The 16,089-nt window shown below is 40.2% G+C and overlaps 1 protein-coding gene across 7 annotated transcripts in view; it reads right to left on the bottom strand.

Annotated features, from left to right (window-relative positions):
* The window catches only part of LOC131393067 (phospholipid-transporting ATPase FetA-like), a 133,940-nt gene that overhangs the window by 20,488 nt on the left and 97,363 nt on the right, over window positions 1-16,089 (bottom strand). For all 7 annotated transcript variants that reach the window (XM_058523442.1, XM_058523446.1, XM_058523445.1 and 4 more), the window contains one exon: window positions 3,408-3,573. In XM_058523442.1, coding sequence (XP_058379425.1) covers window positions 3,408-3,573 — 166 coding nt within the window. The remainder of the gene's footprint in view (window positions 1-3,407; window positions 3,574-16,089) is intronic.

Genomic DNA, 16,089 nt, shown 5'->3' with positions numbered 1-16,089 from the left:
TAGGTCACCTTAATTTCAACTTGCCATTTTCTCTCTTTGTACATGAAGATAAAGGAAATGCTTTAGGTGTATTAACTCAAGAACATTGACCTATAAGATATTATAGTCAGCAATTAAACTCGGTAGCAAAAGGACTTCTACTGTGTATGAGGGATTTTCAGCAACAGCGCTCTTGTGTGAGGCTACTAAAGAAATGAAGATGGGGTCTCCTTTAACTATTTATGCTCCTCATTCAGTTAAAGCCTTGTTAAATCCTCTTCACACTCAATATTATTCTATGAGTCGGATACTCGAAAAACAAAGGGTTTTTTAACCTCTACTGGACAACATATTAAAAATGAGAAACAAATGGCTGCTTTGTCAAAAGCCATTTTACTCCCTAAGAAACTGACAATCATAACAATACAAGATCCCTCCAAGGTGGACACTTTAGAAACCAAAAAACAAAAACAAAAACAAAACCAAGTTAACAGATCAAGCATCAGGCAGCTAAGGAAGCCACCTCACAAGTGGTGATTCCACAAACTTTGACACGTTCCTTGTCCCTCTAAAACTTAACTGATGCTCTGTTTGATTTTCAGAAAACTGCCACAGAAAAACAGTTACAGATCCAAAAAGGGGTGGGGCTTTTGATTCCCACAGGAACCTGTGGATTGAACCTAATCAACACCAAATACTTCCTTTAGAAGTTCAACCTCCATTTCTACAGTATATTCATGATTTGACTCATTGGGCCCCAGGAAATAAGATTTCTTGGGAGAAAACAATACTTTTGGAAATCCTCTTTCACTATAGCACAGAAAATATATTCTAAATGTTTAGTCTGCCCTAAACAAAACCCAGGGAAGCCCCTGTATAGTTCACAGGGAGTTTTCCCTTTGCCAGCGGAACCATTTGAAAGTTGGCAGATGGATTTTATCCAAAAGCCTCCCTCTCAAGGTTACCAATGTGTACTTGTTATGATTTGCATGTTCTCTCATTGGGCTGAAGCATTTCCATGCTGAAGGGTTACGGCTCAATCAGTAAGTAAACTACTACTGGAACGTATCACTCCAGTATGAGGAGTTCCAGCAGAACTACACAGTGACCTGGGACTCATTTCACTGGACAAATTATGAAGGAAATTTGTCAAGTCTGGCCTATTTTGCAGCATCTTCACTGCAATTACCACCCCCAATCGTTAGGCCTAATGAAATGAACAAATGGCATAATTAAGACCCAATTGGCTCAGCTCACAGATCTATTTTCTTTACCATGGTCTAAGGCTTTTCCACGGGTATTGTTAACCTAAGATCAACACCCTTTGACAAGCATCAATTGTCTCCATTTGAAATTATTACTGGGAGACCTATGCACCTAGATAAAGGATTATATGAATCTTCATTACTAAAAGGTGACATACTTCACTATTGTAAAATCTTAACCAAACTATTAAAGGAACACTTGAAATTCGTTGCTGATGCATATGGTGCAAACTTACCCATAGATGAAGGCATACAAACTTATGATTTACAGTGTGGTAGATATGTTTATTGAAAACCTCACCATTTAAAAAACACTTTGCAGTCTAAGTGGAAAGGACCTTATCAAATCCTTCTGACTAATTCCTGTGCAGCTAAATTACAGAGAATGGACTCTTGGATCCATATTTCTCACTTAAAAAGTACACCTACTCCAGAATGGTTCTCAGAAAGTGTTTTGGATTTATGACTGAAACTACGCTGACAAGACCAGGATGAGAAGCAGCCAACAGCTGATGTGGCCAGCTCTCCCAAGAGTCTGGACCAGGCCAGTAACTAAGGGACAATATGCATTATTTTTTTTCTTGTTGAACTCACCTACTCTTGTCACAACACTTGTCTTTCCAAGATGCTTCAATTCTTAGATACTAACTATTGGTCTTGGGAAAAGGTTACCAATTTGAGTCCAACAAATGGTGAGCCCATATAGCAAATACTCATATATAACTCTAAAACCCAGAGTCTAAGATCTATCTTACACAAACCTGTTCTAAATCTTCCTATTAATTCTGACTTCACAAGATACATCTATTATATAGGGCATGCCTTGGGGAAAACGTCCAAGAAAATTCTGCTACGGGACATTTTTGGGAGAAAAATTATAAAAACTGTAATCAAAATTGTAATTTTGATTGTGTTTATTATCATATTATTCCAATGTTATGCTAGATGTCAAAGGAGGCAACAATAGGACAAGGCCCGGATTGTGTTAGCTAGGAAGGTAGAAGCAATCCAGAATGCATTTTTAATAAATGACATATAAAATAAGTAAGGAAATGAGAGGTACCGCACCATGTCGGAGAAAAACCAAAGGAACACTTCATTGGTCATGAATGCATCCGTGGGTTGATAATGACCAAAAGTGGAGATTGTGGACAGATCTTTGGGACCCCTCTCCCCGGTCTAACAAGTGAATCTAACAAGCACCCTGCATAGGCTTTAAGTCGGTACAATAAAATCCATGCTGTCCTGTGAAGCAGCAGTGCAGGCCATCTTCAGCCTGTGTCAAAATGACCTTGCAACCCCATACCTCATGACTGAAGATGCCAGCTGGAAGATCCACAATAGAAAGAGATAAAAGGGAACCTCGTTCTCACATTCCCAGTGCATTTCTTAGAGATTGAGGGAAGAATTAACAATCCTGGTCCTTGTTCCCTCCACACATAGATAACGTCAGCATCTCAGAACTTGTTTGATGTATAACCAAGAAATTCTTGTTTATGTTACCTTCAATGTATAACCTAGAGAAAAGCCCAGATGTACTCTATCCCTTTTTTTAAAAATCTAGTTGAAAATTTTTTTTTTCCCTTTTCCTCTTCCTTGCCTTTACCCTGTTTTATGAAAGAGACATAAGCTACAGTTAAACTCACGCCCCCGGAGCAGCTCCATCAGAGCACTCTGCTGAACTGTTTTCTCTGGGGTTTGAACTCCTCATGCAGATTATTGAATAAACTCCTTTACTAATATCACCCGGGCTCTTTATTTCAGTCAACACCTTTAATTGTGAAACAAGAAGATGACTCAACTCATCCTTCAAGAATCCTGTCAGAGATAATAGGGCTGATCTTGGGGACAATTTAGGTGGACCCTGTGACAGAACATCACAGAGTCTCAAGATCAGAAGCTCCCTAGACAGCATCAAGTTTGACCCCTATCCAATGACTGACTCTTCTTTAAGACCAAGAGGTTGTTTTCTACTTGAATATTTCTAGTGACTAAAGCTCACTACTTATTTTGACTATCCGTTCCATTGCTGGACAACGCTCCCTATTAGAAAGTTCTTTCTTAGATTAAGCCATTACTAATAACATCAAACCACTCCCACCTCCAACCAGCCTAGACTCTATGAGATATTCTCAGTCCATGAGGCCTCAGGCCCCTTCTCACCTTCCACTTTCTCTTCTGACATCACGGTATGACACAATGAGAGTGAGAGGAAAAACAAGTGCACCCAGCCATCTCCCGTTTTCACTGCTTCCACCAAAGTCTGGTCATAAAATGAAAACTTAGGATCAGCCAGTTTGTTGTAGGAAAAGTCGACCTTTTCTGTTTTCTGGAACACATAAACCAGAACAAACTTCTCAGCAGCAGCTTAACACTTTATAGAAGGTCAATTTGGGGGCAATTTCAGGAATGTGATGAGAACGCTTAGGAGGATGGGAAGAGAAAAGCAAGACAAATGGAGGAGACCCTGTGCTGGTTTCTTTGTGTGTGTGTATGTGTGAGAGGAAGATGAGCCCTGAGCTAACATCCATGCCAATCCTCCTCTTTTTGCTGAGGAAGACTGGCCCTGAGCTAACATCCGTGCCATCTTCCTCTACTTTATGTGGGACGCTGCCACAGCATGGCCTGACAAGCGGTGCATCGGTGCGCGCCCGGGATCCGAACCTGGGCTGCCAGCAGCGGAGTGCGGGCACTTAACCACTGCGCCACAGGGCCGGCCCCTGTGCTGGTTTCTAAGGCCTTTGTAGCTCTGACCTGGACCATCCATTCACTTGGGCTGGAAAAGACCATCCCACAGGAGACAAGTTGAGCACTGCTGGGCAGACCCTTCTTGCCCCTTTTCTACCCCAGCTGTCCTGAATGGTCAATGGTCATCTTCAGGCTCTACTCTTCCAAGTCCCAAATTCATGATATTCAAACCTGAGGATATGAGGGGGTAACTGCTCCCTATTAGTAAATAGTGTCTGGAAAAGTCCTGTCTCTGGCTGTCCTCTGCCTGATTCGGGGAGCTGGGAAGGGAACCAAGTCCTAGCTCCAGTGATATCACTGTGTTGTACTATTCCTATTTAACCCCACAAGCAGACTAGAGAAGAATATTGCAAGGTCAAGGCAAGGCTGTATAACAAGGAAGCTTCAGTCCATGTTGTTCACAGACTTAATTTTGAGCCATTTTACTTGACCTGTCAGCATACCCGATTCCTTCCTGCCTCTAACTCTCATAGTCATTGACCTTGCCTCAATCTTTGGACCTAATATTCACAACCATTTTCCAGACTATGACCTTGGCTCCTTTAGATATTGACTCTCATTATTCATTTCAGCTAGGCTACTAATACCCACCTTGGTTAAATGTTTTTTATGGCTCAATTTGGCCCTCACACCCTCTTATCCCCACCCTAGGGTCAATGTTATTAACAGATTTCTCCAGCCCATACCAGAACTCTCAAGGATATTTCTCCAGCTCTTTGTAGTTGTGGTGCTACCTAGGCTGGGCCCCAATATGTCAAGTACAGACACAATTGTCCTGCTTGGTGCTATGTTGGAGAGAGGGAAGTTTGTAGAAAGTTCTGTCATAGCAGTGAGGAAGTATGGTTAGGGCCAGAGCCAAGCCCTAGACCTGGCCAAGCATAGAGCTGTGAACTCTGGGAAGTTTGTGGGTTCAGGAATTTAAGATAACTCATTAATTATATAGCATGCTCTAAGGCTTTTCTAGAATTGGACTCTTATACTGGCACATTCTTTGAAAGTAGAAGCTGGTGAGTGATGAGAGATAAGTGGGAAAGGTATGTATGGGCAGATTCTGCATTACCATCTTTTTTTTTTTCTGCTGAGGAAGATTCACCCTGAGCTAACATCTGTTGCCAATCTTCCTCTATTTTGTATTTGAGCTGCCATCACAGTATGGCCACTGATAGACGAGTCATGTAGGTCTGTGCCCGGGAACCAAACCCGGGCCGCTGAAGTGGAATGTGCTGAACTTAACCACTAGGCCACCAGGGCTGGCCCCGCATTACCATCTTATATGCAATAGGGAGTCATAGCAATTTTCTGATGGAAGTGACATAATCGGATTTGTGTCCGAGAAAGTCCCTGGCAGCAGCATGGAGAATATATTGGAACAAGCATGATTTGAAGCAGGGAGACCAGTTAGGATGCCATTCAGTAATCCACAAGAGAAATGAAGTAGTGACAATAAATATTAAATTAAAGGGATAGTTTGAAAACACAGGGAGCTAGAATTGATATGACATGGATATGAAGAGCGAAAGAGGGAAAGAGTTAAGAACAATTTTATATTTCCTAATTGGGCTCCTAGACAGATGGTAAGACTGTTCACTGACATAGGACACCCAGCAGGAGGAGTTTTTTGATAGACCAAATTGGAGATACCTGAAGGACATACAGGTAGTAATGAAAGCAAGCATATATAGTTTTGAAGCTCAGGTAAGAGATCTGAGCTAGTTTCTAATCTCCCCTTCCAGACAAGTAATGTTGGAGAACACTGGACCTGGCTGGGTACAGGACTGAGGCAAGGCTGGCTTAGAGCTGTAGTACAGCACAATCTGAGAGGCAGCATTCATGGATAACTCTGAAATTGAAAGCCAAACAACCAGTTAAACAGGTTGAAAGGCAAATCTAGATACTAGACGGAAGGATGGAAAGTGGGGATATCAGATGAGAGGAAGTGGATTCAGAATGGAGGGTAGAGGTGGCAATTGAGGAAACTCTTTGAGATGCTGTGAGATAGCTATAGATGGTTTTTATAGGACGTCTCTAGCTTTGGCCACGGGTTGCGAGGGGAGCTATCAAAGGTTCCATGGACACATGGATTTGGAGATCACCAGTAAGTAAGTGGTAGTTAAAGACACGTAAATACATGAGATTACCCAGGGAGACTATACAGATGGAGAAGAGGTACAATAACAGCCTGGGAAACATCAGCACCTATGGCCAAGGAGATGAAAAAAAGCAATCAGACAGGAAGAAAAAACAAGAAGAGAGTTATTTAACAGAAGCCAAGGGACAAAAGAGTTTTAAGAAAAAGTGGAGTTTAAGTGTTTTAAGTGTTAAAATCTGCAGAGAAATTGGGTAACAACTTTTTGACTTAACAACAATGTAGTCATTAGTGACCTTGGCTAGGAGAGTTTCAGTAGGCATGATAGGACAGAGTCTGATTAATGGAGAAGGTTGAAGCAAGAAGGAAAGGTGAGGAGTTAGAGACTGCTGTAATTGTCTGTTTACTTATACGGCCCCTCCTCTAGTCTGTCAACTCTTTGAAGGTAGGGAAGAAGTCTCTTTTGTTTCACCGAACCTTTAGCACTTACTCAGAGTCTGACATACGGTTGATGATAAATATTTTGGACTGACTGGTGGAGACAGATAATGGCTAGAGGGTAATGCAGGATGAAGGAAAGGTTCCAAGTGCTTTTAAAAAAATATGAATAAAATAAAAAAATTTAGCAGTAGTTAACTCTGGTTAATGGCCTAAGGGTTATTTTAACCCATTTATTTTATTTTAAATTAATATTCTATTTTTTTAGAGCAGTCTTAGGTTTAACAGAAAGATTGAGCAGAAAATACAGAGAGTTCCTGTATACTCCCTCTCTCCTTTCCATTCCTGTTTCCCCTATTAACATCTTACATTAGTGTGGTACATTTGTTATAATCAATGAGCCAACACTGATACATTATTAACTAAAGTCCATAGTTTACATTAGGGTTCGCTCTGTGTTATTGAGTTCTATGAGTTTTGACAAATGCATAACGTAATGAATTCACCATGACAGTATCACATAGAATAGTTTCACTGTCCTAAAAATCCCCTGCGAACCACTGCTTCATCCCTCTCTCCACCCCTCACCAAACCCCTGGCAACCACTAATCTTTTTACTGTCTTTATAGTGTTGCCTTTTCCAGAATGTCACATGGTTGGAATCATACAGTATATACCCTTTTAAGTTTGACTTCTTTCACTTTGCAATATGCATTTAAATATGCATTTTGTGTTTGTGTGTGGCTTGATAGCTCATTTCTTTTTATTGCTGAATAGTATTCCATTGTAAGAATATACTAAGTGTTTTTTAAAGAAAGGGAACACTTGAGCTGAGGGGAAAGAATCATATAAGGGGATTAAGTTTCAGATATTAAGAAAGAGAGAACACAGGATTGACTGAGGTTCCTGAAGAAGTAGGAAGGGATGGAATCTACAATATATAAGAGATTAGTATTGAAAGAAGTGATACCTTTTTTGAGATTGAAGGAAAGGAGGTAAAGGTGGGTTCTGATCTATGTATAGAAAAGGATATTTAGCTGAGAGTTTGTACTTTTCTCAGTAAAGTAGAAGGTGATGCCATCTGCTGCACACTGGGGAGAGAGGGATGTGGTAGAAGGCCTGAGAGTGGTGAATTCTGGAATAGCTAATATGAAGAATTAAGTATGAAGCTGATCACAAATAGGTAAAAAATTATCCAAGGGGCACTGGAAGCCCAGAAGAGGTTGGAGTCTCTGAATTTTTAATGGTTTTGGCATCTCCAAAAAGTGCTTAGCACTCTCAGATTAGAAACAGAGAAGGATAGATGGTTTGGTTAATTCAAGGTTGAGATTTGTTGGATGATTGAAGAGAAAAAAAGAGGACTAGTAAAGTATTGAGGATGTTTATGATCTTGGGTACAGATGAGGGGCAAGATAGGAAAGGAAGTAAAGTCGTGAGGGATTGATAGAGGAGAGAAAAAGGAGAGCTGAGGGTTTGCAAATATTCCTGAGATAAGGAAGCAGGCATACTAGGAGTCAAGTACCGAGAGAGATGGAGGAATAAGATTTGTGATAAGAGAGTTTACTATTTCAGAGTAGTATAATTCTGAATGGTGACATGATGACATGGAAATGGGTGATGAAGATTTTTTTGAGTCCAAGAGGTCACCTGAAAGACATAGTCTTTCAGACATTTGAAAGCATCGATGGTGATAGATCATCCATAAAGAAGCCAATACTACCCAAGATAATAGCAGGGGTTGTGTAGAGAAGGGAAATATGAACTAAGTTTCAAAGTCCTCAATGAATGAGGCGAAGAAGCCAGAAGATTCATAGATGTCAACGACAAGAAGTGTTAAAGAGGAGTATAGCCAGAAGTCATAAGCATCACAAGAAGAAAGATTATATGAGGGAGAAAAAGTAATGGTTTAAAAGTGGCACAGGATAATGAGGACAATACCTTTGGGCTTTTGGTATGTGGAGTGTGAGAGATGCAGGAAAAGGGATGTTCTCAGGGAAAGTCATGTTTTAATCAAGGCAGGGAGAAGAGAGCATACTTATGAAGACATGAGGCTGCAGGTAAGTTTGTTTATAGGAGAACAAAGGTTCCAGTGATCCAGTGGAAAATGTCTTATGGTCAATCAGTAGTGGATGGAAGAAGAAGGGGAAAGAAACTCCAGGGTAACAATTTACTCCTAGAAGCTATAACTTTGTTTATAGTATTGCCAAGGTCATTAGCAGGAAGAGGATTTAAGGCAAAATATTAATTTTCTGTCCCCTTTTCAATCTCTTTGGATGGATAGAGGCAGTAGTTTAGAGCTAGTTTTAGCTGCTTGGTACATAAGCCAAGTGGCCAAGGGTTTGGAAAATTGTTTCTAGTAGGAAAAGGATAGGGTGAGGAGTACCCTGAAGGTAACAGACGAAGCCCTATGAGAGGGTGCTTAAAATCAAATCCATAAACAACACTGAGATCCAATACTAGAGAAAACAATAAAAATGAACCAGCTAGAAATAGGAAGAATGAATAGGAAGATATTTTTATAATCGTGTGGGTTAGGACTATTGAGTATGTCACAAATCCTGAAGCTATAAAGGAGAAAGACTGATGGATTTGGCTACATAAATTAGAAACTTCTATCAGAAAAAAACTATAAACAAAAGTCAAAGACAAAAATGAGAAAAATAATTGTAATGTATGTGCCTGACAAAGGAAGAGTTGTTATTTTTACTATACAAAGAGCACTTTTCTTTTTTTTTGGTGAGGAGATCAGCCCTGTGCTAACACCCACCAATCCTCCTCTTTTTTTGCTGAGGAAGACGGCCCTGGGCTAACATCTGTGCCCATCTTCCTCCACTTTATATGGGACGCCGCCACAGCATGGCTTGCCAAGCAGTGCGTCGGTGCGCGCCCGGGGTCCGAACCAGCGAACCTCGGGCCGCTGCAGCGGAGCGCGCGCACTTAACCGCTTGCGCCACCGGGCCGGCCTCCACTTTTGTTTTTTTTGATATAGAACAAGGGCTTTATTATAGGAACTTGACCTTACGTAGTTGTGGGAATTGGTTAAGTTGGGTTTTTTTTCTTTTTTTTCCATTGTGAAATTTTTGTTGTACATTATTGTTTGTCAGTCACCGTATAAGTGCATCCCTCCACCTCTTGTGCCCACCCCCTAACCCCCTTCCCCCTGGTAACCACCAAACTGTTCTTTCTATCCATGTATGAGTTTATTTTCCACATATGAGTGAAATCATGCAGTGTTTGTCTTTCTCTGTCTGGCTTATTTCGCTTAACATAATACCCTCCAGGTCCATCCATGTTGTTGTAAATGGGACGATTTTGTCTTTTTTTATGGCTGAGTAGTATTCCACGGTATATATATACCACATCTTCTCTATCCAATCATCAGTTGAGGGACACTTGGGTTGCTTCCATGTCTTGGCTATAGTGAATAATGCTGCGATGAACATAGGGCTGCATAAGCCTCTTTGGATTGTTGATTTCAGGTTCGTTGGGTAGATACCCAGTAGTGGGATAGCTGGATCATAAGGTATTTCTATTTTTAATTTTTTGAGGAATCTCCATACTGTTTTCCATAGAGGTTGCACCAGTTTGCACTCCCACCAGCAGCAGCAGCGGATTAGGGTTCCCATTTTTCCACAGCCTCTCCAGCATTTGTTGCTTTTTGTCTTGGTGATTATAGCCATTCTAATGGGTGTAAGATGATATCTTAGTGTGGTTTTGATTTGCATTTCCCTGATGATTAGTGATGTTGAGCATCTTTTCATGTGCCTATTGGCCATCTGTATATCTTCTTTGGAGAAATGTCTGTTCATTTCCTCTGCCCATTTTTTGATTGGGTTCTTTGTTTTTTTGTTATTCAGTTGTGTGAGTTCTTTACATATTTTGGAGATTAATCCCTTGTCAGATATATGGTGTGCAAATATTTTTTCCCAGCTGGTGGGTTCCCCATTCGTTTTGATCCTGGTTTCATTTGCCTTGTAGAAGCTCTTTAATCTGATGAAGTCTCACTTGTTTATTTTTTCTTTTGTTTCCCTTATCTGAGTAGACATGGAATTCAAAAAGATCCCTTTACGGCTGATGGCAAGTAGTGTACTATCTATATTTTCCTCCAGGAGTTTTATAGTTTCAGGTCTCATCTTCAGGTCTTTGATCCATTTTGAGTTAATTTTTGTGTATGGTAAAGAAGATGGTCTACTTTCATTCTTTCGCAAGTGGCTGTCCAGTTTTCCCAGTACCATTTATTGAAGAGACTTTCCTTTCTGTACTGTATGTCCTTAGCTCCTTTGTCAAAGATTAGCTGCCCATAGACATGAAGTTTTATTTTGGGACTTTCAATTCTGTTCCATTGATCTGTGTGTCTGTTTTTGTACCAGTACCATGCTGTTTTAATTACTATCGCTTTGTAGTATGTTTTGAAGTCAGGTATTGTGATGCCTCCAGCCTTGTTCTTCTTTTTCAGGATTGCTTTAGCTATACGGGGTCTTTTCTTGCCCCATATGAATGCTAGTATTCTTTGTTCTATTTCTGTGAAGAATGTCCTTGGGATTCTGATTGGGATTGCACTGAATCTGTAGAATGCTTTAGGTAGTATGGACATTTTAACAATGTTTATTTTTCCAATCCAAGAGCATGGAATGTTTTTCCATTTCTTTATGTCATCATTGATTTCACCCAGTAATGTCTTATAGTTTTCATTGTATAGGTCTTTCACTTCCTTGGTTAAATTTACTCCTAGATATTTTATTCTTTTTGTTGCAATTGTAAATGGGATTGTCTTCTTGAGTTCTCTTTTTGTTAGTTCGTTGTTGGTATATAGAAATGCAACTGATTTCTGTAAGCTGATTTTGTACCCTGCCACTTGGCTGTAGTTGTTGATTATTTCTAATAGTCTTCCAATGGATTCTTTAGGGCTTTCTATATATAAGATCATGTCATCTGCAAACAGCGAGAGTTTCACTTCTTTGTTGCCTATTTGGATTCCTTTTTCTTGCCTAATTGCTCTGGCCAGAACCTCCAGTACTGTGTTGAATAAGAGTGGTGAGAGTGAGCACCCTGTCTTGTCCCTGTTTTCAGAGGGATGGCTTTCAGTTTTTCCCCATTGAGTATGACGTTGGCTGTGGATTTGTCATATATGGCCTTTATCATGTTAAGGTACTTTCCTTCTATACCCATTTTGTTGAGAGTTTTTATAAATGGATGTTGGATCTTGTCAAAAGCCTTCTCTGCATCTATTGAGATGATCATATGGTTTTTATTCCTCGTTTTGTTAATGTGGTGTGTCACATTGATTGATTTGCTGATGTTGAACCATCCCCGTGTCCCTGGTATAAATGCCACTTGATCATGGTGTATGATCTTTTTAATGTATTGCTGTATTCGGTTTGCCCATGTTTTGTTGAGGATTTTTGCATCTATGTTCATCAGGGATATTGGTCTGTAGTTTTCCTTCTTAGTATTGTCTTTGCCTGGCTTTGGTTCAGGGTGATGTTGGCCTCGTAGAATGTGTTGGGAAGTGTTCCATCCTCCTCTATTTTTTGGAATAGTTTGGGAAGGATAGGTATTAAGTTTTCTGTGAATGTTTGGTAAAATTCTCCAGAGAAGCCCCCATCTGGTCCTGGACTTTTATTTTGGGGGAGGGTTTTGATTACTGTTTCAATCTCTTTACTTGTGATTGGTCTATTCAGGTTCTCTATTTCTTCTTGATTCAGTTTTGGGAGGTTGTATGAGTCTAGGAATTTATCCATTTCTTCTAGATTGTCCAATTTGTTGGCATACAGTTTTTCATAGTATTCTCTTATAATCTTTTGTATTTCTGTGGTATCTGTTGTAATTTCTCCTTTTTCATTTCTAATTTTATTTATTTGTGCCTTCTCTCTTTTTTTCTTGGTGAGTCTGGCTAAGGGTTTGTCAATTTTGTTTATCTTCTCAAAGAACCAGCTTAAAGAGCACTTTTTAAATAAGAAAAAAAGGGCAAAGAATATGTAATGGAAATTCACAGAATAAGTATAAATGGGTAATAAAGTGATTGGGAAGTGGAAGGAAAATAAGCACATAAAAATGATTCAGATTGCTAGGAAGATGTGGTGTAGGTGGACTCTGAATTCACTTCCTACCACAGACACAACAAATTTACAACTACTCTTGGAACAATTACCCCTGAGAGAGAACCGGAAACTGGATAAAAGAACCCCCACAACAAGGGACAGTGCTGACTGAGGTGGAGAAGGCAGAAATTCCTTTCTGGAGAAGAAAAAGCCACCTTCTAGCTGCAGTGCTTCACAGCTGGGAGCAATTACAAGGTACGAAGCTTTTCATGGAGAAGTGGGGGATATGAGCAGGAGAGCTTTGCCATAATAGGCAGGCTTTGAACTCAGCACAACAGAGACGAGTATCATAATACCTGGTTTTGCTGGCTATTAACAACAAGAGGGAATACCCCAGAAAAGATATCAACCATAAGAGAAAGAAAAGCCTGCTCTTAAAGGGCCCATGCACAAATTCACCCATTTCAGAAAGCAACACAAAATCACCAGAAAGAAAGGTGCACAGTCCTTTGGTGAGAAGAGACTCACTTGACAGGCTCTGGGCACATCTCAGGGAGGCAGGAGGCAGCTGGGACCACCTTCCCAGGGACTGAGACATTGGCAGCAGCCATTATAGTGACCTAGTACAGATGTGCTGACACAGACGCTGGCAGTCAGCCACTGGAGTTTTTCCCCTGGCCTGTCAGCGCAGGGGTGTATGGGTTTGTCCTGTGCACAACAGCACTGACCATCAATTCTGTATAGAAGAAGAAAGGAACAGAGAAGGACTACTAAAACACTGAGAAAAAAAAAAAAGTTAAAAAATGGCAGTAAGTACATACTTATCAATAGCTACTTTAAACATCAATGGACTAAATGCTCCAATTAAAAGGCATAGGGTGGCTGCCTGGATAAAAAAACAAGACCCATATATATGCTGCATCCAAGAGACACACTTCAGACCTAAAGACACTCACAAACTGAAAGTGAAGGGATGGAGAAAGATACTCCACGCAAATGGCAATGAAAAGAAAGCTGGGGTAGCAGTACTCATATCAGACAAAATAGACTTTAAAACAAAAACTGTAAAAAGAGACAAAGAAGGGCATTACATAATGATCAAGGGAACAATCCAACAAGAGGATATAACACTTGTAAATATCTATGCACCCAATGTAGGTGCACCTAAATATATAAAGCAATTATTAACAGACATAAAAACAGAAATAGACAGTAACACAATAACAGTAGGGGACTTTAACACTCCACTTACACCCACGGATAGATCATCCAAACAGAAGATCAATAAGGAAACATTGGCCTTAAATGACACACTAGAACAGATGGACCTAGTACATATATACAGAGCATTCCATCCAAAAACCGAAGAATACACATTCTTTTCAAAAGCACATGGAACATTCTCCAGGACTGATCAGATATTAGGCCACAAAACAAGTCTCCATAAATTTAAGAAGACTGAAATAATACCAAGCATCTTTTCTGACCACAATGGTATGAAACTAGAAATCAACTACAGGAAGAACACTGGAAAAGTAACAAATATGTGGAGATTAAACAAAATGCTATTGAACAACTATTGGGTCAATGAAGAAATCAAAGGAGAAATCAAAAAATACCTGGAGACAAATGAAAATATGACATGCCAAAATTTATGGGATATAGCAAAAGCGGTACTAAGAGGGAAGCTTACAGCAATAAAGGCCTACCTCAGCAAACAAGAAAATCTCAAATAAACAATCTAACAGTACATCTAAAGGAACTAGAAAAAGAAGAACAAAGCCCCAAATCAGTAGAAGGAAGGAAATAATAAAAATCAGAGTGGAAATAAATGAAATAGAGACTAAAAAAAAAATAGAAAAAATCAATGAAACTAAGAGCTGGTTCTTTGGAAAGATAAACAAAATTGACAAACCTTTAGCTAGACTCACAAAGCAAAAAGAGGGCTCAAATAAATAAAATCAGAAACAAAAAAGGGGAAATTACAATGGACACCTCAGAAATACAAAAGATTATAAGAGAATACTATGAAAAGATATACACCAACAAATTGGATAACCCTAGAAGAAAGGAATAAATTCTTAGAATTATACAACCTTCCAAAACTGAATTAAGAAGAAATAGAGAATTTGAACAGACCAATCACCAGTAAGGAGATCAAACCAGTAATCAAAAAACTTTCCAAAAAATAAAAGTCCAGGACCAGACGGCTTCCTTGGTGAATTCTACCAAACATTCAAAGAAGACTTAATACCTATCCTTCTCAAACTCTTCCAAAAAATTGAACAGAAGGGGAAGCTTCCTAACTCATTCTTTGAGGCCAACATTACCGGGATACCAAAACCAGACAAGGACAACACAAAAAAACAAAATTACAGGCCAATATTACTAATGAACATTGATGCAAAAATCCTCAACAAAATACTAATAAATCGAATACAACAATACATTAAAAAGGTCATACACTTTGACAAGTGGGATTTATTCCAGGGATGCAGGGATGGTTCAAAATACACAAATCAATCAATGTGATACACCACATTAACACAACAAAGAACAAAAATCGTATGATCATCTCAATAGATGCAGAGAAAGCATTTGACAAGATACAGCATCCATTTATGATAAAAACTCTGAATAAAACAGGTAGGGAAGGAAAGTACCTCAACAAAATAAAGGCCATATAATGACAAACCCACAGGTAATACACTCAATGGAGAAAAACTGAAAGCTATCCCTCTAAGAAAAGGAACCAGACAAGGATGCCCACTTGCGCCACTCTTATTTAACATATTATTGGAAGTCCTAGCCAGAGCAATCAGGCAAGAAAAAGAAATAAAAGGGATCCAATTTGGAAAGGAAGAAGTAAAACTGTCACTATTTGCAGATGACATGATTTTATATATAGAAAACCCAAAAGAACCCACCAAAAAACTTTTAGAAACAATAAATAAATATGGTAAAGTTGCAGGATACAAAATCAACATACAAAAATCAGTTGTGGAGAGAGTGACGTCAGCATCATGGCGGAGTGAGCTTTCCCGTGAATTCTTCCCCCACAAAATACAACAAAAGTAACAGCCACAGACCAATAACGGAATCCCAGACAGTCAAAAGCTGGAGCGGAAGGATCCACACTGCCGCACATCTGAGAGCGGAACCGGCTGGGCCCCCGGAGGAAGTGGGGAGAGGTAAGGAGAACTCCGCTCCCTCCCCATCAGATCAGCGATCCGGTCCGCGCGGCTCCCAGAGAGGGGGGAGGGGCGGCCCTCGGCGGGAAACTGTAGCTCTTCGGGCGCTCTCAGCCAGTGGGAAACTCCCGCACAGAGGGCTCAGAGGAGCCACAGGGCTACCATCAACATCTGAGCAACCCAGAGAGCGGATAAAGAGGGGCAAACGAGAAGCCTCCCACGTCAGGGACCCAGAGGGCAAAAGAGAGAGCTCCCCCCTCCCCGCAACCCGGAGTCTGCAGCTCGACCAGATCTAGCGGTCCGAGGCAGACCTGAATAAACTGGACTGGACCCGTGGATCG

This window comes from Diceros bicornis, chromosome 28 (assembly GCF_020826845.1).
Source record: "Diceros bicornis minor isolate mBicDic1 chromosome 28, mDicBic1.mat.cur, whole genome shotgun sequence".
Taxonomy (NCBI): domain Eukaryota; kingdom Metazoa; phylum Chordata; class Mammalia; order Perissodactyla; family Rhinocerotidae; genus Diceros; species Diceros bicornis.
This window is presented reverse-complemented; position numbering and strand designations above follow the sequence as displayed.